Source organism: Octopus bimaculoides, chromosome 2 (assembly GCF_046866305.1).
Source record: "Octopus bimaculoides isolate indiv1 chromosome 2, ASM4686630v1, whole genome shotgun sequence".
Classification (NCBI taxonomy): domain Eukaryota; kingdom Metazoa; phylum Mollusca; class Cephalopoda; order Octopoda; family Octopodidae; genus Octopus; species Octopus bimaculoides.
Window position 1 is genome coordinate 120,898,554 of NC_142929.1, and position 27,413 is coordinate 120,925,966.

At 35.5% G+C, this 27,413-nt stretch overlaps 1 protein-coding gene across 1 annotated transcript in view; it reads left to right on the forward strand.

Annotated features, from left to right (window-relative positions):
* The window catches only part of LOC106876909 (carbonic anhydrase-related protein 10), a 1,209,344-nt gene that overhangs the window by 1,099,016 nt on the left and 82,915 nt on the right, over window positions 1–27,413 (forward strand). Inside the window, exon 8 of the mRNA XM_052965551.2 lies at window positions 1,449–1,568. Within this exon, the coding sequence (XP_052821511.1) occupies window positions 1,449–1,568 (120 nt within the window). The remainder of the gene's footprint in view (window positions 1–1,448; window positions 1,569–27,413) is intronic.

Below are 27,413 nucleotides of genomic sequence, written 5' to 3' on the forward strand. Positions count from 1 at the left end.
AATAAACATTAGTCATCGCTTAGTATGAGTCATCTCTCCGGTAATTCTTCTGATGGATAACTCAGGGTTCACTTTGCTGGGTTATTAATATCATCATGAGTGTAATTTTCAAATAATTACAAAGAATACGACGACTGGTACATGTCGTATACGACTATTGGTACGACGATTGGTACAAGAATACGACGATTAGTACAAATTTTTCTCTTAATTTTACATTTGATCGAAAAGCATAGTTAGTTGGTTAAACTGACTGACACGTGAGATGTTTACACCTGTACGGAAAATTTGTATGGATTTCTTACAGATATCTTGTCCTATACACAAACAGGAGGTGCGAATTATAGAGGTATTCGTCGAGACATTATCTGGCCTAACTTCCAACTAAGTATCGTTATTATAACTTAGAATATCTTCCTTTCCTTTCTTTTTTTTTTTTAATCATAGTAATACATACAGATACGGTACCTTGCGCATAACCTAAAACTTAACTTTTGATGTCCTTCCTAAGGGACATCATAAAAAAAAATATATAGTGATAGAACTTCATCAATGAAATTAATTTTAATATCAACTCTATCCAATCTTTCACATAAAGAAAAAGCCTATTAGAATACTCACATATTCTTTGACCTAATTCAATGTATATACAACTCCAGACTTGCGTCCTGGCATTGGTGCTAACTTGAAGCTCGCCTAAATAAACTTTCTAGCTGTATCAAATTTCAACATATATCCCTTTACTTCTAGTTGTGCATTAAACAAATTAGAATAAGGAAATAGCCACAAACAAATTAACTCAGTTCGCCTCAAACCACACTTGTTGAAAGACTGAATGAAGCTTCCCAGCAGACTGTGCTGATTTGCTTGCATGCGCAACTGTAGATACTCTGCGCAGCAGGAATCCGTGTCGGTCAAATTTAACCAGCTAATTATGCTGTATCACCAACTGTAAAATTAAAAGAAAAAAGAAAAAGCTTATTCCCAAAACTTTCTCTGACGACCTATTTATAGAGTCTACATTCACATATCTGTGATAGCACCTGTCTATCAAAAACTCGAAACTTTCCTTCACTGGCAGATATTTTATTTTAGATCAAACATAAATATTCTACATTGTTTTCCTTGTATGTTCCGCTATATTTAAAAAGCGTTGAGCTACAACAATATAACACTCGCGTGTCGACAAAACAACACATCTGAAAATTAAGCTCGATCTTACATTAAGAAACAGGACAACAGAGTAATTAGTCTCTATCAATTTACTTATTTTTGTACCTAGTAATTTCGTCCATGAAAATTAGGTGCATAAAGACAGAATCAAAAGATATTTATACAATATTTCGTAATGAAAATAAACTAATTTCGACGTTGCCATCTCTGCTTCTATTTTGTTCTATTGCAACAATGAGTTTATATATATTTTGTTTTTAAATCTTTTTATTTAGATTGATGCATTACGAAAATTAAAACAAGGAGGAAAGGAAAATCTTCAGATGTCAATGTCTGATAACATTAGACCGACAATGTCGACAAATCAGCGTCCAGTACGAACAAATATAAACTTCGTAAGTATGAACATTTACATGAAATTGCAGTTATTTTCTAATCTGCCGGCGTATGATGGGTTAGAATATCTTTGAAACTTGACTGCGTCGAACTACATACATCACAATATTTCTTTTTCAGTGTTTTCCATTTATAAATGTTGGTTTAAATACGAATGTACGTTTACTTTCATGAGCGTCGAATGAATAAACACGATTAGTTTACTCAAATCAGTCTACTGATTCTACCACTTGATATACAAAGCGTTATCGCTTATATATTCAAGAGGATTATAAGTTTATAATTAACATAAAGTGATTAATGCCTAACTATGATTATATACCTCAACTTCTTCAAAATTTTCAAAAGAGTTTTTAAAAGATGTTAGCGAATTTGAAATAATACATTCCTTTACATAACTATTAATAAATGTATAGAAATCATTGTAATACACTGTAGAATATTACCTTAAAAAAATTGACCGCATTTAAAGTACAGGCATTATTGAAAACTGTTCAAGAAAGCATATGTTACATTTAATTTATAAAATATGCATTTGAAAAATTATGTTGGAAATTAGTACGGGTAGATTATACCAAAGAATACATATCGTGTACAATTGATACCATTCATACATACTCAGTAGATAGTACTAAATCTAGATTAGGAATGTATTATTTGGGACTGTATATATATATATATATATATAATTTTAAATAATTTTATATATATATATATATATATATATATATATATACATATATATATATATATATATATATATATATATATATATATATATATATGTATATATATGCATATATACATACATATATATATACATACTTACATATAAATGTATTTACACATGCGTGTATTGGTACAGGACGCCATAAAACGTACACAACATGAAATACGAAAACATGGAATGCGAACTATTTTGCGAACAACGAAAGTAACAAATAGAAAACAAGACAAGTAACATAAAGAAGGACCCTTCATCAGTTGTAGGCTGTTTCATCTACTCCACGTTTCGAGCAATTACGACAAGGTGTGTCTTCGAGAAAACAGTTGCTCCCGCAATGCAAATGACATTTAGGATTTGTGGAGGGTCAAAGTAGGTACCAAAAGCAGGACAGTGGCAAGAAACAGTAAGGGCTGCTAAGCAGTAACGAGGTGAGGTGGCAAACGCTGGAGGAACAAGCTTTGACAGGAGAAAAGATAGGAGACAGACAAGAATGCGTGTGATATGTGTGGTAGATCAAAAGGAAAGAAAGAAGCACAAGTTAGGAAAAGAAAGATGGTCGATGGTCACGTGTGAGCAACGAAAGGTTAAAGGAGGAAGAGTGAGAAAGAGAGAGGGACTGATAGAGAACGGTGAGGAGAGGAAAAGGATTAGAGAAAGAATGCGAGAGGAAAAACGAAAGAGGGAGCGGGGGAGATACAAAGAATTAGAGAAATCCCAAATTTAATTTGCTTTGCGAGATCAACTGCTTTCTTGAAGATACATCTTGTAATAATTGCTCGAAATGTGGAGTAGATAAAACAGCGGACAACTGATGAAAGGACATTCTTCCCAATATCGTATTTATTTTAAAAAATTGCTAACATTCTGCACCATTTTTCTGATACTGTTATTTAAAATTGGAATTAAACCTATAAAGTTAAAAAATATATATTGTTTTTAATTTTGTATGTTATTGAATGCTTGTCGTGGCCTCTGTCTTAAAATAGCCTAGTTTTGAACCTTTGCATAGAGTAATTTTTATTCAGTAATCTTAAAAATGTATAAATACACTTTTATCTACACATCTCTCTTCTGTTTACAAGGACTTAGGCAGCGAAAATACTGAAGTGTGAATCTAATGTCACCTAGTGATTGTAAGTTTTAAAGCCCATAACTCCTTCAACTAGAAAGCTGAAATTTCAGATATACTATTTCTGCATCGGAATGCGGTAGCTCCCCAAGTCTGGTAAAAACTTGAGCAAGCGTTATGAACGCCACTAGAATTTTGCATGATTTTGTGTGACGTTTTTTTTTTTGCAAAGAAAGCTAAATAAATGTTAGTTTCCTGACTTGTATAAAATTATTCATCGAATTACAGTCTAGGGTTATTAGGTTGTGAAAGATTCATAGCCCTAATATATATATATTGGAGAAAACTTCTCTGTTATGGTAAAAGGAGTAAACACATCTGCCCAGTGTTGGCACTTTTCAGATTCTTTAGAAGTTGAAAAGTGTCGTAAACACATGTTAACTAATCTAAAGTTCGCTTACGGCTAAGCATTGCTCGGCGCTGACACTGCTGTATTTATGTGTGACTATATCATTTCACGGATTGGAATGGACCCATGAAATATCTGAGCTCTGTTTTTAGTGCTTGCAAACAGTGAAATATACATTCATCATAATTATGTATTGAGTGAGTATTTAAGACTAGCTCCATCCTGAATCGATGCTGTATGTGTATATATGTTTGCCTATCGTATCTATCTATTTATCTATCTATCTATCTATCTATCTATCTATCTATCTATCTATATATATATATATATATATATATATATATATATATATATATATATATATATATATATCTGTATGTTTGTATGTATATATGTATGCATGCATTTATATATGCATGTATGTATGTATGGCGCTTTATCCTTGAGCAGTACACATTATTTCTCGTTTGATCCAGTGCGCTCAGCTTGCAAAAATGAGTTGTAGCTTTAATTCAAAAGACTAGTCTTGTCTCACTTGTCACGCTGAACCTCCCTTAGAACTATGTGAAAGGTACGCGTGTCTGTGGATTGCTCAACTACTTCCACGTTAATTTAACGAGCAGGCTGTTCCGTCGATCGGTTCAACTAAAACACTTGTTGTCGTACCGGACAGAGATCCACATAATGTATGTATAAATTGAAAAGTGCAAACCTTGTGAATTTGTGTGCGCCATAACTTTTTTCAATATAGCATTTTAAAATCTTATCCGCACACATAAAGTGCGCGCGCACACACACATATATACATTTTAATTATATATATTTTTTTATGGTTTCGTTTCTGCCTCTGAAGAAGGGGCTGGTTGCTGACAGTGTACAAAGTTGTTTTTATAATGTAGATAACAAAACGAAGTAACATTTGAAAACAGACTATATTTGGAATGTGCGGATTAGCCGGCTGATTTCTTGTACTCACAAAACGGTGTGCACCAAATTGGCATGAATGTGCTTGGCATAAATGTGAATTTATAATCTGGATATAAGAGCTGGAGGATTCTGAGCAGTTCCCTATACATATGTATGTATGTATGTATGTATGTATGTATGGATGGATGTATGTATATGTATGTATGCATGTATCTCAACTTGTTTATATATATATATATATATATATATATATATATATATATATATATATATATATATATATATATATATATGTATGTATGTATATACATACATATATGCATACATACATACACACATACATACATACATACAGACATACATATGCATATATGTATCATTGTATCGTGTGTTCTGAAATTAAGTCAGTTTCAAGTGTTTAAACTTATTCATTGAAATAAAGCAAAGCTTTATGTATGAACATACACACACCTCAGATTCATCGGATTATAATTAAAGTGGACTGAATTAACACTACTTTTCTGCTAACACGCTTAATGTGGGACATGACATGCGCTTTAGAGAGTAAAGCTTATTCTCAATATTTTGTCTGGCAATTTCTTTATCGAAGCTGTATTTACCTTTTAAACACTTGTCTATTTAAAAATGTGGATATTATATGTTTCTTTGTCTCACAAATGTTTTATCTTGAATTAAAGGTAATTGCTTGGTATTTTTCCCCTGCATTTATCGCTATATTCAAAAAGTGTTAAGCTGCAGCGTAATACACATGTCCACAAACGATACATCTGAAAACGCAGTTTGAAGAAAAAATGTCTGCATAGGATACTTAAAACAAATTTTGCGAACAAAATCTTATCATATACCACACTACTTACCCACAACTCTTTTCCATTTATGAACACATCTAATGTGAAATAACTTGGTTATTTAATAAAGAGATCGTTGAAAATTCAGCTTGCAACAACATTTTTATTTTCAAATTTAGACGCCCGAAAATTTAGTTCTACTAATTAATATACGTAAATTTATTATGTAGACTTAAGAAAGTATCACCGAATTTACTCTCGGCATGCTAGTTACTTCTGGTCAGTCATATCGAGTGGAAACGGAACATTTCAATAACTAATTAAATCGCTAATTAACTAATTATATATTCAAAACTCAAATATGAGATTTCGCAACATTAATGATTCATATTTGTAAGTGACTTTCATAATCTGTTTTATGTTTACGATATTCGAATATGATGTTATAAAATTTTCAATAGTAATGTTCTATTTCAAGAATATATATATATATATATATATATATATATATATATATATATATATATATATATATATATATATATATATATATATATATATATATATATATATATATATATATATATATATATATACAAATACAACGGTAGGTAACTTTTCTCACTCATATATTTGTTGAGATTCCTATTTTCATTGTACAGAATTATATGTCCAGTTGTAAAAGTCAGAAAAAAGGATTTAGGAGAAAATATGGTTCATGCTCCAAAATGTATTTTTCCCCATTCATACAAATCCTCCTCCAAATTATATCAAAATAAATATTTTTTTCAAATACCACTACTGTCAAAGTTGGTTTTTATGCTAAGAAACATACAGTCCGTTAATATGTAAAATAGTAGGCCGAAAGGAAATTAAATGAATCTTAAGCTATCCCGTAGAGTACTGATTATCATAATTAAATCTTAGCTGTGAACAAGTATCGAACCGATATCAATTATATTCATTTCGTTCACGCTGACATCGAAAAATGGACAAGCTCCTCCCTAGTAATTGAAATGAAACTATTTTGATCGATGTTGCTGCAAGTTAATTGAAACGTTCAAACTAGTAGAATAGCTGCCTCCAATTGACGCACAGCTAGGATTTAGTCTCTCTGCGTAGAATACTTAGTGTTTCTTAATGTCTTTACTGCTAATTATATGATTTGATAGATAGATAGGAATTAACAACGATTTTTAGTCAGACTTCTGTAATTGATATAATTAAGATAGCCGTATTAAGGGAACTGGCAACAATAGAACGTCTTTAATAGCATTAAATTTTCTATTTAGAGTTTGCTTGCAGTTATATTCCTTGTATTTCGACTAGTGTATAATATAAATGGATACAGATTTATCAAACAACATTGGGAATGGTTAAGACGTATTGTGTTTAAAATATTTAGCGTTTGTTTCTCATATAAAATAATATTGTTATTATATAACATTCTTTGAACGCGTATCTTCGAGGTACATCTTCCTAAAGTAGACAAAATGAAAACTTTTGAAAACTGAAATTGAACTGTAATGTAAACTTAACACTAGGTTAAATTGTCAAAATGTGGAAGGAATACAAAATTAAGGAAATCAATTGCATTAGATATTTAGCACTGAATATGACGAGCGAACTGTTGTTGACCTCGTATGATTAAATATTTATAACTTCTAAACTTACGAAATTCAACTTGTCCTATTCAGAAACATCTGAAAAATCATGAAAAATTCATAATCCATGCATGCACAACATGCATTATTATCAGCTTGCGTAAGTAAATAAACTGTATACTGATTTCCATAAACAAGAGTCAGTACTCTTCTTAGACAATTGATTCTGGATGGGCTGCTTTGATAGAGGAGACAATGGTCAAATACCGTAGTCTCTCAAATAGCCAATATCACTGATTTGCGTGTTATGAACACACATCGTTTTCACAGATGTGATACCCTCCGATAAAAGAAAACCACAGCGATCGGAATATTCATGTACGAATCTGGCAGAATAATATTGAGAATGAATAAATATAAATTATATGTGTTATTTATAGTATGACAAATATAGAATCAATTCTTGGTTCACATTTCATATTGAAATCCGATCAAATCTATTACAAATCAGTTTTGTATTACTCGTATAATGATTCACTACTTTAGAGCAAATGTGATGTTACTATTTATTGAATTCACTAGAAGGGATACTGAGGCGTAGGTATATCTATGCATTTATGCTGTTTGCTTTAGAATCAAGTGGTTAGAAATTCAAAGTCACTAAAGAGTACTAAACATACCATTATTAGCTTGTCAACGTACTGTAAGAAAAGTGTGTGAAATGTGAACCCTTAGGAAGCTTATATATATATATATATATATATATATATATATATATATATATATATATATATATATATATATATATATATGTGTGTGTGTGTGTGTGTGTGTGTGTGTGTGTGTGTGTGTGTGTGTGTGTGTATGTGTGTGTGTGTGTTTGTGTGTGTGTGTGTGTGTATCTTTGCGTTTAAATATATATATATATATATATATATATATATATATACATACATACATACATACATACATACATACATACATATATATATATATATATACAAAGAGAGAGAGAGGAATATGCATAGATATATATATATATATAGAAAGAAAGTTAGATAGATACATAGATAGACAGACAGACAGACAGATGGATAGATAGATAGATAGATAGATAGATAGATAGATAGATAGATAGATAGATAGATAGATAGATAGATAGAGACAAACGCACACGAACTCACATACACATATATTAAATCTCCTGTTGAAGACGGCGTATGAGCGTTCGGTTTTTGCTGAACGACCGGTGCAAATGATATGTTAAGAGTGATCAAACAGATATGCCTGAATAGGTGCACGTTGTACCATACGTCAGGTGTCGAAATTGTCACAGACCAACGTGAGATAAAAGACACTCAAAGACACACACACACACATACATACATTTATATATACACACACACACACACGTGTATGTATGCCCAAACACATACACAGATATATACATGTGCGTGTATGTGCATAAAGGTATGTGCGTGGGATTTTATGCTATTGCATACTATTGTAAATTGTTATGAATTTGTTCCCAAGCGAGTAAAGAAACGAAATCCGTTTTTAGTTAACCATTCGATAATTGAAAACAAAATTCGATAAAATATGCACGATACTAATTGACAAACTATCTTGAACGTGCTTTTCTATTATGGCTGGTTTTCAATGTGTGAAACAAGTAAAATAATACACCTTGTGCTTAATTTCTAAAGAACAAGAAACGAAAACCAGATTCACACAGGGTGTTCTGAACTGTGAACATAGAGATATTATATTGAATATTGGTGGTAGGAAGTATTTTGGCAGACATTTTCCTATTTTCGAGTTTACTGCTAATTGTCACCGCCATCATCATCATTAATCTTCTGTCTTCATTTTATTAAGCTGGCATGTCTTAAATAAGTTACCTCTATGGCGCCCCATCGTCATCATCTTCAACATAATGTCTAGCATACTACGATCAGGTTTTATCATTTCTCTCATATTTTTATCGGTATTGTTAATTCAGAGACTTCTTTTTCTTGAATCCCATGATAAACCTTTACTCAACTGAGATGCTTACATACATACCGCATGTGTATACCGTAGTTTTCTCCCTTGAATAGAAAGAAATAATACGAGAGCACTTCTTTAATCAGACATAGTATATGACTGCAACATTACTTCCAACTCATTAAAAAGGATCAAGTATAGAGCAGATGATGTAGAATCATAAAGATAGTAAAAATTAACCAGTATCTAAAATATCTACCCAAGTACCCATCACCGTCTTTAATCACTAGTATCTTCCGAGAGTAGGATACTTACTTAAGTAGTTGAATACATATGCGTGTATGTATGTGTGTTTGTATGTGGGTGTATGCATGTGTATACATGAGGACACATGACCTAGTGGTCAGGTTGTGGCACTCACGATTGTGGTATGCGTGTGAGTGTGTGTATGTGTTTGTGTTTGTGTGTGTATGTGTGTGTGTGTACCTATGTGTGAGTGTGAGTGTGTTTGTATTGCTAAATATGCTCCCTCAATGCTGCCTATGTTCAAGGATAGATTGAGACTCAAAGACGTGACGAGATGATCAGACATGCTGACTAAGCGGTGTATATGGTTTACTACCCACGTGTTTCGATTACTCCAGGAAATATATGCCACCATAGTGATGGAGTAAACGCTGGAATAAGGATAAAGACCGAGAGGAATATCAAGGAAGACATGGAACAGTACGTTCCGGCACCACATGATAGCGATGGGAATTGGCCTCAGAAGAGCCAAGAGGAAAACGAACATTCGAGATGTCTGATGAAGGCTTGTTGCCGGTTGTGCTTACCGTACTGGACTATCTAAGAGATAAGACAGATATTATGTGGGCTGTAGGTATTCTCTCTTGATATAGTCCAGTAACTACTCCTTGAATTCTTCTCGGAAATGTAATGAACAAGAAAACAGTTGTAAAAAATAAGTTTTTACTCCCTTCTATTTGAACATTAATATCTTTCAAACGAGCTTTTTGAGATGACTGACACTTTTCATTCCTAAAACTTAGGAAATTTAAATGGCTTGTGAAAGAGGTGGGAATTAGATAAATTACGCATATGAATATGTTTTGGTTTGTCTGAGGATAAATGTTGCAATTTTAAAATTTAGTAGTTGTTTAAATGTGCCTGACTTCATTACAACCCTATCGCCATTGTTCTATTTGAAACTTAATATTACTATCATATAATCTCTTGGAAGACGAAGTGAATAAAGAGACAAGGGTTATAAGAAAGACTAAACGAAATGAAAGTTTCAGAAATAATTATTCCTGGTTTAGGTTTGTTCAGAACATAATATGAAATCGCCATTGAGTGAATATCTAATAAAGTTGATTGATTGATTGATTATATTAACATGTTAGAAACAGAATTCCTATCCGGCATAATACATCATGCTAGCCATGCGTGAATACTCAATCACCGACATTTGATGTATAGGAATCTAGGAGTAATGTTTAGATAAGCATGTCAGGTGTATCTCTATTGATCAACAGAATTGGCAGAGATTCCCGACACTTTCATAACGGATATATTAACATCACATCCCTGTTATCAGCTAAATTAAACATTATAGTAATTTAATGGAACTTGCTTCATTATCCAGTTGTTCTGAAGAACAGCATGTGATCGCTCACAGTCGAGTCAGAAGACAAAAGTAAAGAATAATGGACTTAAAGTAGTCTGCTTTCAGGCAAATATATATTTAAAGTTCCTTCTAAAGTTATCTGGACACCCGTTGTTATTTCAAGAAATTACATTCTCTTACAAGTAGCATCAAATAAACTATCATAATATATTTTCAGTAGTGTATCTTTTACTAGAAGTAACATGTTTTTAAACAGTTGCTAATTTCCCCCTCCAACCATGTACATATGTTTTGTGATACTCTAATTTATATATCGGCAAGCATGGCGTGGTCTACTCTTCTGTAAGGAAATCCAATAACTCCGAAACATGTCACAGGGTTGAAAAATATATTAGTTATTCAGATAACGTTGTCTTTCCTTACCAACTTCATCATTATTAATTAATATTCTCATATTTAATAAAACATATGTTTTAACGCTAACATAACTGTTGTTTTTCAAGCAAATGGCATCACTGAAAAATTTTCGTTGGTAATCAGTTCTGTCGATGTGCAGCTCAGGTTATCAATAACAAATTATGAAAAAGATCCAACCCCTAACCACTCCATCGTATCATGCGTGTCTAGGACTAGTTTATCAAGTGAGTCGCTCCCCTTTGTAATGTGGTATGGTGTTATTTCAGGAAGATTTGTTTGCTATTTCTAGCATAGTCAAACGACAGCGAACAAGTTTTCTCCTCTGCTCGGAAAATCGTTTTTTGGAGAGATGCTTGTTTTTTTTTTCTTACATTCATAACAAATGGCAGTAATTCAAGCGTTTTATGGTGCAAAACATGTTTTGGCATTCTTATAGAATAAAAGTGGAAGAAATTACCATCAGACGATAAAACTCGCTAGAATCCTTGAAACAGAACAGAATTCGCAAAAATCATTGAAGAGACCAGGTGTTGGTGTTTAATGGAATGAAGGAATAGGTCTACAACACAAGAATAAGAATGGTGGGATTTTTATACTTAGAGAACATAACATCTGCAACAGACACATTCTTGCAAGCTTTTTGAATATTGTCAAATTCAGTATCTAATTAACAATTGTAAGCGGATCAGTTACGAAGTCAAACAGGCGACAATCGTTACAATGAAAGGTAGCCTTATTCCACTTATTGTCATATAAATTACCTGACATGGGTGATTAGTATTAATTAATAGTGAAAATTATATTTTGAAAGTGAGTAGAAAACTAATGCTGCGTGAGGGAAATGAAAGCTACATTAATCAGCACAAGAATACAGTTCACATATTTGAAATGCCTCACTAATCATAATCATCTACTTTTCAATTAATTTATAGGAAAATGTCATTTTGTTTGATAGTCAATGTTATTATTTCAATCAAATCTGGCTAGTTGTCTGCTATTGATGTTTTTTTCCCATTTTACGGATATTCTATTTAGCTTTGAACCTCAACAATTTCCATACACCATATCCGTGTCTACTAGTTATAATTAAAACCTCTCAATGCATCTTTCCTAAAACAGAAATATCTGGAACACCTCTGTTTTACAATATTTTCTTCAAATAAAATTTCCGCATCAATCCAGCTTATTCATTAATCAGGATGATTCCACGAAAATTTCCGATAACACAGGCCAGCAAAATATCTGTTGTCAAAAAACTGGACCTTAATTAGCGATTTTTTGAGACACAGAATTCGAAATTAACATCTACTTATTACCATTACCTTCAGATTTTAAGATACCGGATCCACGTTATTTTATTATCTTGTTTTTGTTTGTTTTCTTTCCAATTTGCATCATATTATAATTCATGATGGGCTACAGTATAGGACTAAATACTTCCCGGCAAAGAGAATCCAGCGTGCTGTAATAAGTGTGATTTGCACTAAGCTAGCAAACTTCGTTTAATACTACTAGAGGACTAAACTTTTGGATCTGCTAATTTATATTATTCGCATAATTAACATAGGAAATACCATCAAACATTGTAAAATGTATCTAAGCTTCAGAACGCCATCAATAGGCTATGAGACTAATCATAGCTCTGATGCAATGAACAAGCTATAATTCCATGGACAAACAAATCATGATGCTAAACGAGGTAAAAGTGGACCTCGTAGAATCATATAATATCAACAATTTATGCTGTAGTGTACACGTCAATAATAAATTCAATAGAGTCGGAGAATGCGATCATGTTTCCTTACAAATTTCAAGTCTACAGATTCTGAAACCCTCATACCTCATTTCTCTATACTTAGACGAAACCCACCCCTTGAATACTAAGGCTTCCTATAGTATTACAATATGAAACACAAGGTTATGTGAATTGATGCACCCTGCAGATCGACAGCAAGAAGTAAAGGGCAAGACATGGCATCAGTTTTAGAATTGTCTTAAACGCCCGACTCTCTTGACTTTCTTTATTAGAATGTCTGAAATTGGGAGCAGGTTATGGCTATATTTCATGATGGATTTTATATTTTTAATTATTTTATTCATGAATTTTAATTTCCTTCTCAAGCAGCCACCGAAGTGTCTTTTCCAGTTTTTTGTATATACATCAAGAAATAGTTTCCATATGTCTGTAGTGATTTTTGGTAGACCATGATCACTACATTGGCCATCACTAGATTAGGAAAGTATGAAGCTGTTTTCATCTCTATCGCAGTCCTTGATATTTGTCGAAAAGTTTGTCATTGAATATAATGCACTTATTCTCTAAAATACATTTGAGCTTTTCTCATATATACTCTGTTTTATGCGGTGAGGTAGTTCACCAACTAGAATTTAATGGTCTCAGTTGCTATGCTGTGACCGATGTCTGAATAAATATTCACTACATTGATAGAGACTATTATAGTTTTTCATTGACTGTTTTCGAAAAATTGTTTGGCATAACTGAGTCATTTTCCATGAAGCATCTAATGTACTTGAGGAATGGCTTTAACAGAATATATATGAAATTACTGAATCGTTGAATTTTACATGCTGCATCAGTTATTGTTGATCTTAATTTTAAGGGGAACTGATGTAAATATCAGCGGTTTTTTTTGCATACTAATAGTTTTAAGAACTTTATAGAGGAGACCAGATTTACATCTAAAGTTGGTCAAAGCGTTGCATACTCTGTTAGTGAGACGGTCTCTGTCAAAATTTATTAATATTTTGATTCGCTTTATTTGTTGTTTAGTGTAGTCATGGAACTCCTCATAGTGTGTATCGTCATGTACTATGAATAATACAAGATTTTTGTAGTACCTTTAACGTCCTATCGTTGTTTCTCTATCATATTTTTATTTGCTTATGGTGTCCCATTTATTCTTCCTTGAGTTTTGTTTCTTTACTTGGATTTTTTTTAGTGTTGATATTTGAAATTTAAAACATACACAGAAATCATCTAAAGATTTGCTCGTTGCTTTAGTGGAGTTATATATATATATATATATAATTAATAATATCAAAGGGTAATTAGAAATATTAGTAATCTCTACTACCAGTGGCCTAGCGTGTAAAAATTTAGTCCATAAACTATATATTATTCATATAAATACAGTGTACATTCAAACACATAAGAGGTATCCCTTATAGAATTCGCTCACGCTAGAAAGAACAGCTAAGTTCCAAACCACTAGTAGGGATAAAATTTCGAAGGGAATGAAAAATAAAAAGAAACATTTACCATCTAGCTCCTGGACCAATGGTTTATGATTATTTTAGCAAATAAAATAATTTGCTAAGTGAAGGTTTCATCACCAGGTACATACATATTAAACATATATACACGAGGCAATCTAGTATATGCCCCATACATATACATTCTAATTTTTCAAATCTACCGCGCAAATGCAGCTCCTTGTCAGAAATAAATAAAAAATTCCGGTGTTTAAATTCGAAAATTATCCAGAAAAAATTATCAATAATTAATATCAAAGGGTAATTAGAAATATTAGAAATTTCTACTACCAGTGGCCTAGCGTGTAAAAATTTAGTCCATAGACTATATATTATTTATATAAATATAGTGTACATTTAAACACCTAAGCGGTATCCATCATAGGATTCCCTCACGCTAGTAAGAACAGCTAAGTTCCAAACGTCTTATGGTTACCTCTTCTGTGTTTAAATGTACACTATATTTATATGAATAATATACAGTCTATGGACTATATTTTTACACGCTAGGCCACTGATAGTAGAAATTTCTAATATTTCTAATTACTCTTTGATAATTCTCGAATTCAAATGGCGGTATTTTTTACTTACTGCCGACAAGGAGCTGCGCTTGCGCGGTAGATTTGAAAACTTAGAATGTATAAGCATGGAGCATATACTGGATTGCCTCGTGTATATATGTTTAATCTGGGTGTACCTGCTGATGAAGACTTCGCCTGGCATAGTATTATATTTGCTAACATAAGTCAGAAACTACTGGTCCAGGAGCAAGATGGTAAATGTTTTTATTTTTCATTCCCTTCGAAATTTTATCCCTAATAGTGGTTTGGAACTTCGCTGTTCTTTCTAGCGTAATGGAATTCTAGGATGGATACATCTTAGGTGTTTAAACGTACACTCTATATATGTATATAGTTGCTTTTGTTTCAAAGTAGTACAGTAATTCGGCGACTTTTAAATTGCTAGAGCGTTTGCAAATATCGTCGTTCACACCCTTGTAACAATGTCTTTGAAGGCTGTGCAAATTGAGTAATAGCTGTTCCAGTTACTGCTACTATCGAATAACAATGTCAGGAGACGAAATTCAGCATCATGTGATATTTAGTAGAAAAAGCATGTAGAATTCTGATACTTATAACAAGACAGCTAACCTATTTCAGTTTTTGTTCCTTCTATTCTTTCATTTCAACATGATTAAATTGACGTTTTCAGCGGTTGAAACCGCACCGGAAGCATATTTTGATAAAGATGTAAATGCTTTCTTTTATTAAAGATGAAGATTTCAACGCTTTTTCTTCTTAAATATAAATTTACTCATGCGAAACCTCATAATATTTTATGTATACGTCTGTGTGTATATGGAGTACTTATAAGTGAGCGTGTGCCTGTGTATGTATGTTTGTTGGTTTGTGTTTCGTATTGCAGGTCTGCGGTCTATAGTGAATTTAAACTTGAATAGAATGTGTGTGTGTATACTCATGCATTTATATATATATATATATATATATATATATATATATATATATATATATATATATATATATATATACCTTCCTTCTTTAAAAAGTGCCATGAATAGAACCCTATGTTAGTGCCTAGTCTAACGTTTGATGGGCGCAACTCTGTTGTGCTTTTGGTGCTTAATGAGATTTATGGATTTTCGTTCAACACCGCATGATAATGTGTATAAATATATAGACGAGAATGTTGATGAAAAAAAATATTACATTATACATACATATATATATATATATATATATATATATATATATATATATATATATATATATATATATATGTATATACATTATATAAATATACCTATATATGTATATATGTACATATCCATCTATCTATCTATCTATCTATCTATCTATCTATATATATATATATATATATACACACACATATAGATCCTATGCATATTCAGTGTATGTGGAAAATGTACGAATCAATGTAATTAAATTTCGCCCACCCGTATACTTTTTCCTTCACATACTTTTTTGTACACACATGAACAAAAATATGTACAGCCACATCCTTCCGTTTCACAGATGCACGGCTATTGAATAAGTAGAATCTATTCGAATGTAAGTCTTTGATATAAAGATGCATATACAGGAAAAAGAAAAAATTAAAACCATGATATGCTACATAATGACTTTGGAGCAATGAAATAAGTAGGTACGAGGTTGAACATAGAATAAATGAAATTAGCTTATGAATATTAAAATACGAATGCACCTCATAATAACGCTTTCTTTTTTCTGATGAAAAATTGTGTAATATATAAATATATAAATATATGTATTTACAAAATCAAACATACATACAGACACGTCTATATATGTATGTATATTTGTGTGTATTTCAAATAAGATTATAATATTATAGAAATGTAGAAGATAAAAATACTGCCAAATTCAATTGATTTTAAAATGCTCTGGATCAAAAAGCTGTAATTAGATGGATTAAAACGAGATAAAATTATCTTAGAGGAGGCCACATGCATAGCAAGAGTGTAACAAAGAAATGGCTTCAGTAGACAATTTAATTGGATTTCAAAACACTACAGAATAAAGCAATGGGAGTTGTTACTGGGGTGAATGTACAGGGTAACTAGAAATTTTTTCAGAAAAATTCTTATAATATTTAGAAAAGAGTACTGTAAAATCCGAGTTATTTTTTTATCTGTCCCAAAGCAAAATTTACATGATATTTTAAGTTGGGCCAAAGGCTATTTTGGTTGGTAGTTTCAAGTATCTATTAGTTGCCAACCTAAGTTTTTTAAGCCATTGAGATTTTCATGTAAGGGAAGCATTTTGTTATTCTGACATAAGTGGTAACGCAAAAGGAACTGAATCTACTATGCCAATGAGGCCATGCATAACATCGAGACGACAAAATAATCTTAAAATCAGTTGTCTCCCTAATAACGAAATTAAACTTTGCTAATGCTTTTAGTTTAATAAAAGAATGTACATGGTGTTAAATACATTAACTAAGTGCGCTTTTAATGAAACCAATGCTGGACTTGGGCGAAATATTGTCGCTGAGTGAACGTTAGCATCATAAGTGACAGATTTTTTCCATTCCATTCAATAGTTCCCAGGTTTATCTAAGTTATAATGAAGTGTAGTTTTAGTTATATAGCTTGAATATCAAGGATCTTTCGAAAGTTTTAGTGGGAACTTTCGTGATCCTGAAATTGAAGGGAGGTTACTTTTTTGTAATTCTCTAGCAATATTAGTTTTTACAGAATGTTTAAAGAAAAAGGTTTTCAGTAGTAATTACTGTTCACAAATTTTACATTGTATTACTGATGTAAGCTTTCACCATTCATCAGTTATATACTTTATCACCATCTCATATATATATTATAGATACATACACGTATACATACCATCGTCTATGTAAATATGTATATGAATGAATATTTATACACTCAATCGGTTATAAATAAATACATACATACGAATTATGCTCACGGGGCTTATATTTCACACCAAATGTTGGAAATTTGAAACTTGGGTCAGCAGCTACCAAATATTTTAGCTCACAATAAATAGCTAAAATATAAAAATAAGTAGTATACAAACAATTTCGATTAAGTTTTCAAGACTCTGCTTGCATAGAATATGAATGTAATTGTTTTTCCATACATAACATTTTTTAGTGTTATATCTATATTTTCAAGCAATGCTTAGTTTTAAAATCTTTTGACAATGTTTTCTCAATATTTTCATATCTACACCACCTGAGTTGAATCTAGTCTAATGTGAAACTGGTACCTTTTTTCTTTTCAATTCATCATTCATTTATATATTTCCCATGTTATACTTTAGATATCGGAATGTTAGGGGTAAAAATTTGAAGTATGTTTCTCTCTATTCATCTATTTCAGTTTATATTTCCCCTTCAAATAGTTGTATTTATTCTTTCTTCTAAACACTGTACACAACCATTGTATATCGTGAATTTCATAAAATCTCTCGTAGATTTTGCTCAACACCATTATTCTATAAATTTCAATTGCTATTCAGCATCGTTTTCTTGACGTATGATGATTTCTTACCGCTTCTTTCAGGATGTTTCCGAATTCTTCTGACAGATCTTCGGGATATCTGTCGAAGTCGTTAATAGTAGTAAATTGGTTATTAAATTCCTCAGTATAACTTTCAGATGATTTATGAATATTGCATCCCCCAGGCCCCTTGATTCTATTGCTTTCAATATTAATTTCAAGATAAAAATGAGCAGCTGATCATATCAGCACGCAGCCTCCGGTGCAACTTAGCGAGTTAAGCTGAATTCATTTATCGCTTATTGCAGAGTACATAACCAGGATTACGAAATTATTCACCAGTTGCAACCAGTGCTCAAAATAGTTGTTGCACATGGATATATCACTCAGTGTACAGAACTCAGTATATGTAGCTCCACTTTTTATTCCTTTCTCCTAATCCGTATTTCCAGCAATATTTAATTATCTATTTTGTCGGATCTCTAAACTAAGTGTAGCCTAATGAAAACTATTGCTTCTTGAAAATAAGTGGTATCAAAGGGCTCCAGGACTAGTCCTGAAGGGCACCAACATATAGCAGCACAGGGCTGCGAGCGCAATTCGGGTTAACAGTGACCTTCATTAGGCAGTGTACCGAGAGACATTGCTGTTTTTGCTTCGCAAGTAGTGAACGTTGTGCTTTTTTTTATCACGTGTATGCTGTAGTCTGCGATAGTGTCGTGGATTGAAAGTAGGAACAAAGAGCCAACATGAAGCTTTGCGTTAAACGTGAGAATTATACTACAGAATAATTGAGCATACTTCGGCAAGCTTCCAGTGAGGAGGCAATTGGCCATACACAATGTTTGGAGTGGCAGGGGCACTTTAAAAGCGAAAGAAAGTCCCTGGAAGACGATGAGCGATCTGGAAGATTGTAACGAGCGTCACCTCCGAAAATGTGGAGAAAATTCATCAGCTTGTGCGTGAGTATTGTCGGAAGGCAATCAACGAAATTGCTGATGTTGTTGGTCTGTCGTATTGGTCTGTGCAGGTAATCCTAACGTCAGAATTGAGCATGCGGCGTGTTTATGCTAAGTTTGTCACCCGCATGCTGAGCACTGAGCAGAAACATCATCACATCGAAATCTGTCAAGACTTCCGCCAGTGAGCCGTTGCTGACCAATCCTTCATGTCATGGATCATCATTGGTGACTAGAATTGGGTCTACGGGTACGACCCTGAGACGAAGCAGCAGTCGACACAAAGGAAGAAGCCTTCATCTTCACAACCGAAGAAGGTACGACAGAGTTCTCACTCGTGAGTTTGTCGCCAAAAACAACATGATAACGCTTCCGCACCATTCGCCAGAATTACCACATGCAGACTTCCAGGATGGATTCCAAATGTTGCTGAAACGTTGGGGCAGGTGTGTTGCTGCACAAGGTGACTATTTCAAAGGAGACGACGTTAAATCTGAGGTAAATAAGTTATTGTTTAATTAAACATAAGTAGATCAGAAACCTTTTGATACCACCTCGTGCATCATGAATTGTATGTTATTGAATGTTGAAGATTGATCAAAGAATATTGACTGACTTCTAAAGAGAGAAATAGATCTCATACTTGATAAGATATATATGTCATTGCTATTATCTAATTGCTAAGAAATTATATGTCGGCAAAAGTTTTGAAGTTGCATTGATAAGGTTCGAATATTAATGGGGATGTTAAGTAAAGAGAAATCGTCTATTGTAATGAATGTGTCGCGATGAGACGGTCTAAGAAGAATGATAACAGGGGGTTACATAGTTAACCAGGTTTATTTAAAAAATAGTTTATTTGACTGAACAATTTATTGTATTTTGTCAAAAGGAAGAGCGTCGTGTGTGTGTGTGGGGGGGGGGGGTATTTGTATGTGTGTATATCTTTATGTCAGTTTGTTTTCCCCAAAATCGTTTGATAACGGTGCTGGTAATTTTACGTCCCCATAGCTTAGCAGCTCGGCAAAAATTAGAATAAGTCCTGGTTTCGATTTGTTCGACTAAAAAACCATGCTGAAGCACCACCCTTCGTAGTGGTACTCCAGCATGGCCATAGTCAGATGACTGAAACGAGTAACAGAATAAATGTAAACGGATAAACATGCATATATATCAATATATGTATATGTGCATGTTTATAGGTATGTGTGTATGCGAGTATCGGATTGAGTGTAGATACATTTCTTTTATTAGCCACACAGGAGGACAAATACAATGTAGAGCTTTTCTTTTGGGGAGGGGAAAAAAGTGGGGGTGTCGATCAAAAGGGATCGTAGGAAGGGAAAAAGGGGCGAGTTCGATCAAAACGGATCGAGAAAAAAAAAACCATCAATAGGGATCGTGTATCACACAGCAATGTTCTCCTGTAAAAAGAGGGAAGGACAGTTTAGGTTTAGCCGTGGAAAGAAAAGCCTACGGAAAAGACCACGGTAACCTTGGTCAATATTGTCATTGAAGAAACTATAACAGTAAGTGACTCTCTTTTACCTTTTTGTTTTTTGTTTTTTTCTGGATTTTTTTCTAGTTCATAGGGTTATGCTCAAGATGGCTCCGTCGTTCACACGTGCCATCCTTGCTACATTCACCCATCTTTTTTTTAAGCATTCACTAGACAACACTTCCCTTTCTGCTCTCACCTTCCTCTTCAGGTGATACTTGAAGAAGTTGATGAGAGATTGCCCAGAGAGGAAAGTCTTTGTCTCTAGACTTTTCAGACGCGTCCACCATACACATGCTTTCGCCATAGCCACAAGTACGATGAAAATAGCTCTTCCTTCCCGTTTAAAGGAAGGAGGCGCGACAATATTCACGATAGACTCGGCTGATAGACCGACTCGTCCCACACGCGATAGCAGTTGTTCGACGCAAGTCCACATCTCGGAAACGGTGGGACACTGTACGATTGCGTGCAGAACGGTTTCGTCGCTCTGCCGGCATCTCGGACAGGTCGGCCCCGTGTTTCTCGAGCCATGCCTGTAGAGCTTATCCCGAACCGGTAGTGCTTCTCGATAGCACTGCCAGGCCAGGGATCTCTGGAAGTTGTCCATAGGTCCCGGCCCGAAGGTCGTCTTAAACAGGCGGGTCAGGTATTCCTCGTCGACGCCCAGGTTCGCCCCGAGACCGTCGTCGTACCTTACCTCCACTAATCCATTATAGAATGCGTTAGTTGTGATGCAGTCGCTCAAGGTTGACCCGGGTTGTTGGAGTTGCCGAAGAGCAACGCGACACTCGCGGTGCCATTCGCCCTTCCTCGGCCTCTTCTTGATCCACGACTGCAGTTCGGTCATGGAGACGAGCTGCGGGAAAGCGCTCCGCACAAACGGTGACCACACCTGTTCACCGCTGTCTTCATAGAGCCGGAGATGTCGCAGTCTCAGCGCGTGTCTACGCATCATCAACCACAGCATGCCCAGTCCTCCTTTTAACGGGTGTTGGCAGCAAACGGATCGCCTCACCATCGGAACACTTCTTTTCCACAAGAAGCGGAAGAAGATGCGCTTCAGTTTGGTGAGACAAGAAACGACGGTCATACGGTAGTAGATGACGGACGCGATGTACGTGTTCGCCACCTCCGCCTGACTTTTTAGGGAAAGCTTCCTCTCGGCCCATTGCCGGGCTAGAGTGGCCACCCTTCTCGTTATCTCGTCCCAGTTCTTCTCCGTTTGGAGGTCTGGACCAAACCAGACCCCGAGCAACTCAACCGGACCGTCAGTCCAACGTCTTACGACGGAGGCGCTGCTTGACGGCATGGGCTTGCTTCTCCAGGTGCCGAGCCGCAAGCCCACTGACTTATCCCGGTTGATTTTCGCTCCCGTTACCGATTCGTAGTCTCTTAGTGTCTCGCCGACAAGCTCAATGTGCTTTTGGCTAGACACTATGACGGTGACGTCGTCCGCGTATGCCGACACGCTCGTCCCGCATCCCAACTCTCGCGGGATGCCCCTCAGCGTCGCCAGCTTCCGCTGTAGTGGCTCGAGAGTCAACACGTACAGAAGCGACAAGGGTGCATCCCTGACGGACCGAACGTGCAATGTCGAAGGGTCTTGATAGATGCCCATTAACGCGAACTACCGCACTGATGCCTCTGTACAAGGCAGCCATCCGGCCGCGGAAAATGGGACCGAAGCCGGCGGTTATGAGGACAACCTCCAAGTATTGATGGTCTACCCTATCGAAAGCTTTCGATTGATCTAAATTGATCAGAGCCCCACCCATGCCAGGTTCCTTAACTACCCGCTCTATGATGTAGCGCATCAGATGGAGGTTGTCATGGATACTCCTTCCCGGCACGGCGCACGTTTGCACCTTGCCGATCAGTTTCTCGATGACAAGCGCCAACCGCTTGGCTAACACCTTGGCCAAAACTTTCAGGTCTGCATTGAGCAGAGTGATGGACCTAAAGTTATCTATGACGTGTTCCTTGTTTGGATCTTTCTTCAGCAGCGTTACGGCTCCTCGGCTCACAAAACCGGGAACGCTCCCGTTTTGCTGCCAGTTGCAGTACACCGTCACCACGACGTCTCCAAACAAGTCTGGCATACAGTTGTAAAGCTCGTAGGGCAGACCATCCAAACCCGGAGATTTGTCCCTCGAGCATCCAGCCATCGCGTCCCTCACTTCCGCCGCCGTGATGGCACCTTCGCAGCACTCCGCCTCTCTTGCCGAGAGTCGTGGCAGGCTGTGCAGGTAGGCACTGAAGTCCACCCTGCGTTCTCGCTCGCCACTCGTCCCAAACAGTCGAGTAAAGTGCCGCTGAAAGGCCTCACACATTTTGCTTGGCTCGAGCAGCGTGTGCCCCTGTTCATCCACCAGCGACCGAATGGTGGCTTTGGTGCCCTGTTGCGCCTCCGTCTCCCGGGTCTCTCGCGCGGCTCCAACACCTTCGTTTCTTAGAGCACGCATCCTAGCCCTGACAACGCACCCTTCGTGTTTGGCGTTGAAGTGTTGGTCTAGGGCCAACCTCGCCGCCAAAACGTCGGATGCGATGCCACTTCTAATTGCCTCTTCTAGCTTCTTAACTAGCTCACCCTCTACTCTGTTTCTGTCTATGGCTAGTGCTTTGCTATACCTAACCGCTTCTGCTTTTATTGCTCTCTTGAGGGCAAACCACCATTTGTTATTGACGATGGCTCCCGTCAAAGCCCTCTTTACTAACGTGCTAATCCGGTCTCTGAATACCTGTCTCAACGGGAAAGACGCGTTTAGTTTCCAGTAACCGGGGCCCTGCCTATGTGTCTTATCTAAGTCTAGCGTACACGTCACAAGTTTGTGATCCGTGTAGCTGACTATGTGAAATTGTGGACACCCTATGCTATCTCTATCTACTCTTCTACACAGTACTCTATCTAGATACGATCTCGACGACCCGATGCAGTTTGTCCATGTCCACATTGGCGCATTCGGGTGGTTGAGTCGGTACCTGTCAGACACTTGAAAGCGTCTGAGCAGGTCTTTGAGGCATTTGCATCCCCGTCTATTCCTATCTCTGCCCACATAGTCTAGATGCGTGTCCAAGGTAGCATTCCAATCCCACACTAAAAGTAAAGGACGAGACGTTCCTAGGAATACTTCTAGACGTCGAAAGAAATCCGGCCTACCTGTTAAAGGTGGTGCGTATACTGATATGAGTGGAAAAGCACACCCATCGCTGCCATCGACATCCAGAACAACCAATCTACCTTCCGGGTCTATGAATACTGTCTTTACTTCGAGATCCAGACTCTTGCGAAAGAGTACCGCCGTGCCACTACCGCCCATTCTCGGTAGACAGGGAGAAAAATAAATGTTGAATTGTCTGCCAAACATGGACGTTAGGGCCCGCGGATCGTGGAGTCTGGTCTCGCTTATGCCTATGATTTCTAGTTTGTGTGACTTTATGTCGTTTAGGAGGTACCCTTGTTTCCAAGGGGACCCCAAGCCAGGCGCATTTACACAACCAATCTTGAGCATAATTTTGATTTGAGTGTTAAAGTTTTAAAGAGAGTCACTTACCGTTCGAAAGTTTTTTGTGTCTCCTCCTTTGGGTTTTCTTCGAGGAGATCGCTGTATAGTTTTTTCGCCAGGTATTTTTGGCATTTGCCAACTGCCTTGGGAAAAATAGATTTTAGTGTTTGGTGCAGGGTTGGTGTTATATGTAGTATTTTGATGTGCTCTGGCGGTGTTGTGTACGGGTGGTTGCTGGTTTTTATGTTTTCATTTGTTATGTTTGTTTTTGTGTTGATGTATTCCATCAACTCTGAGTTTTTGTGTTGAGGGCAGTGAGCAGATAGATAGATAGATAGATAGAGAGAGAGAGAGAGAGACAGACAGACAGACAGACAGACAGACAGACGGACGGACGGACAGGCAGGCAGGCAGGCAGTCAGACAAGCAGACAGATAGTGAGGCAGGCAGGCAGGCAGCAGGCATGCAGATAGACAGATAGATAGATAGATAGATAGATAGATAGATAGATAGATAGATAGATAGATACATTTCTTTTATTAGCCACACAGGGCTCAACGAAGATGGGACAAATACAATGTAGAGCTTTTCTTTTTGGGAGGGGGAAGGAAGGAAAAAAAAAAAAAAAAAAATTGGTGGTGTCGATCAAAAGGGATCGTAGGAAGGGAAAAAGGGGCAGTTCGATCAAAAGGGATCGAAAAAAAAAGAAAAGGAAAGGCCGATCAATAGGGATCGTGTATCACACAGTAATGTTCTCGTGTAAAAAGAGGGGAGGACAGTTTAGGTTTAGCCGTGGAAGGAAAAGCCTACGGAAAAGACCACGGTAACCTTGGTCAATATTCTCATTGAAGAAACTATAACAGTAAGTGACTCTCTTTTGCCTTTTTGTTTTATTTTTTTTCTTGTTCATAGGGTTATGCTCAAGATGGCTCCGTCGTTCACACGTGCCATCCTTGCTACATTCACCCATCTTTTTTTGAAGCATTCACTAGACAAGACTTCCCTTTCTACTCTCAACTTCCTCTTCAGGTGATACTTGAAGAAGTTAGACAGACAGATAGATAGATATTGCATGTACATAACATATATCTTATAAATATATTTTTTTGTGTATATGTGTATGTATATTAGTGTGTGCTTATGTAAGTGTGTGTTGGAAGTGAGAGTGTGTATGCATATTCGTTTCGCTGTTTTACTGAAATGCATTATGATTTAAATGATGAAGAATCAAAAATGTAGATAATATATAAATTATATACATGAATGTTCGTATGTTTGCACATCCACACACAAATAGAAGTTTGGGATGGCTTTTGGTGTGAATGTCCAATCTGTAGTATGATAAATATTTTCTGTTCATATTCACAAAAAAATGTTCGCCAATTCTCTGTTGTGCTAGAACCTCGATAATAATAAACAAATCACTTTAGGTGTAAAGATAAAAAACTATTCTGATATGAAGTGCATTAGAATAAAAACAAACGTGTAGGCTTCAAACTGACATCTGATTATTTCCTTCAGAAAAGCAATTATACCTATCTTTTAAAGAAACGATTAATGTCCTGATATTTTTGAAACTTCGTGATGTTTCCCAAAATTTGTTATTGAAGTATAGGCAAATGAATCATATACCTTTCTGCCTATTATATTCAATATTGTATATGTTAGCGCTTAACTGGTATTATCTCTTGTATTAACTGGTATTATTTCCACATTAGTTCTCTAGTTCACACAGTGATGCATACCTACGCGCGCGCGCATGTGTTCTCAGACACACAGTGTGTCAAGATTTGAATTACTGAAGAATTTTAATCACTAACATCATTTCATTTTCTAAATAAATATTTTTTTCCTTTCATTGAAACCAATAATAATTTTTAAAGCTGTAAATAGCTTGATTTGGATGTGCCTGCATACCAGAACACTTCTAATTCCCAAGCCTCGAACTTATTAGGGCACAAACTATGACTAGCGTGTTGTGTTTTTATTCGTACATAAAAGCTGCTCATGTTCGCTTTTATTTAATACTTGGTGTTTTATGATCTACCCAGCAGCTAGAAGGAATCGATTTTTCAATCGTATTTTTTTTATATTTTGTCGTGTAACAGTGGAATTTCACACAAAATATCGTGAAGTTTCTCATGCAATTTCCTGATACTTTACTCACTAAATAACAATTGTACTCTAATTTTCATCAGATTTTACTTTAATATGTTCAAACTTTAACAATTTATTCTTGAGTCAATTACTATGTATTTTTTAGACTTCACGTATATTAAGCATAGAATCCACTCACCATATATTCAATATATTCAAATCTCCCACACAACATTTTACGACTTCTGATTTCAATCATAATGTAGTAAACCTTCACATAAATCTTCAGCGTTTCAACACTGGCCATTCTCTACGTATCAACATATATAAAACACTAATACTCAGAGAAAATTTCAGATACTACCATATCATCAATTCCTTGTTTGGGGTGTACCAATTACATTTAATACGGCTTCTAGTTTCACTCACATATTTTCTAACTTTAGTCAACATATCTGCAAGCCAATCTACTAATATATTTCTGGCTTGATTCACAAGTGAAACTAGAGAACATCTATCTGTTCCCATTAACGTCTTCATCATGGGTGAAAAAATTATACCCCAAATTCAGTTGGAGAAAAGAAGGTATTAGCTAATCATTATAGCCGGAATATATTAAAGATACCATTCTAATGTGATCGTTCACGAGAAATATTTCCCAGCGGTGCATGATGCGAAATATTTTTCTAGATTTCGGCTGCCATTTTTCTCAACTGAAGAAATGCATAGCTTAACTCAAATAAATATCCATTGTCTTCTAAAAAAACAAAAAAAAAAAATGTAGCTGTTTTCATTTACAGGAAAATACAGAATTAGGTAGCAGAGAGCTTCGAGCGTCTGCAACATACCTTCGACACTGTATAATTAAAAAGAAAATTCAGCTGAAAGATATGACTAAAATAACGTAGATGA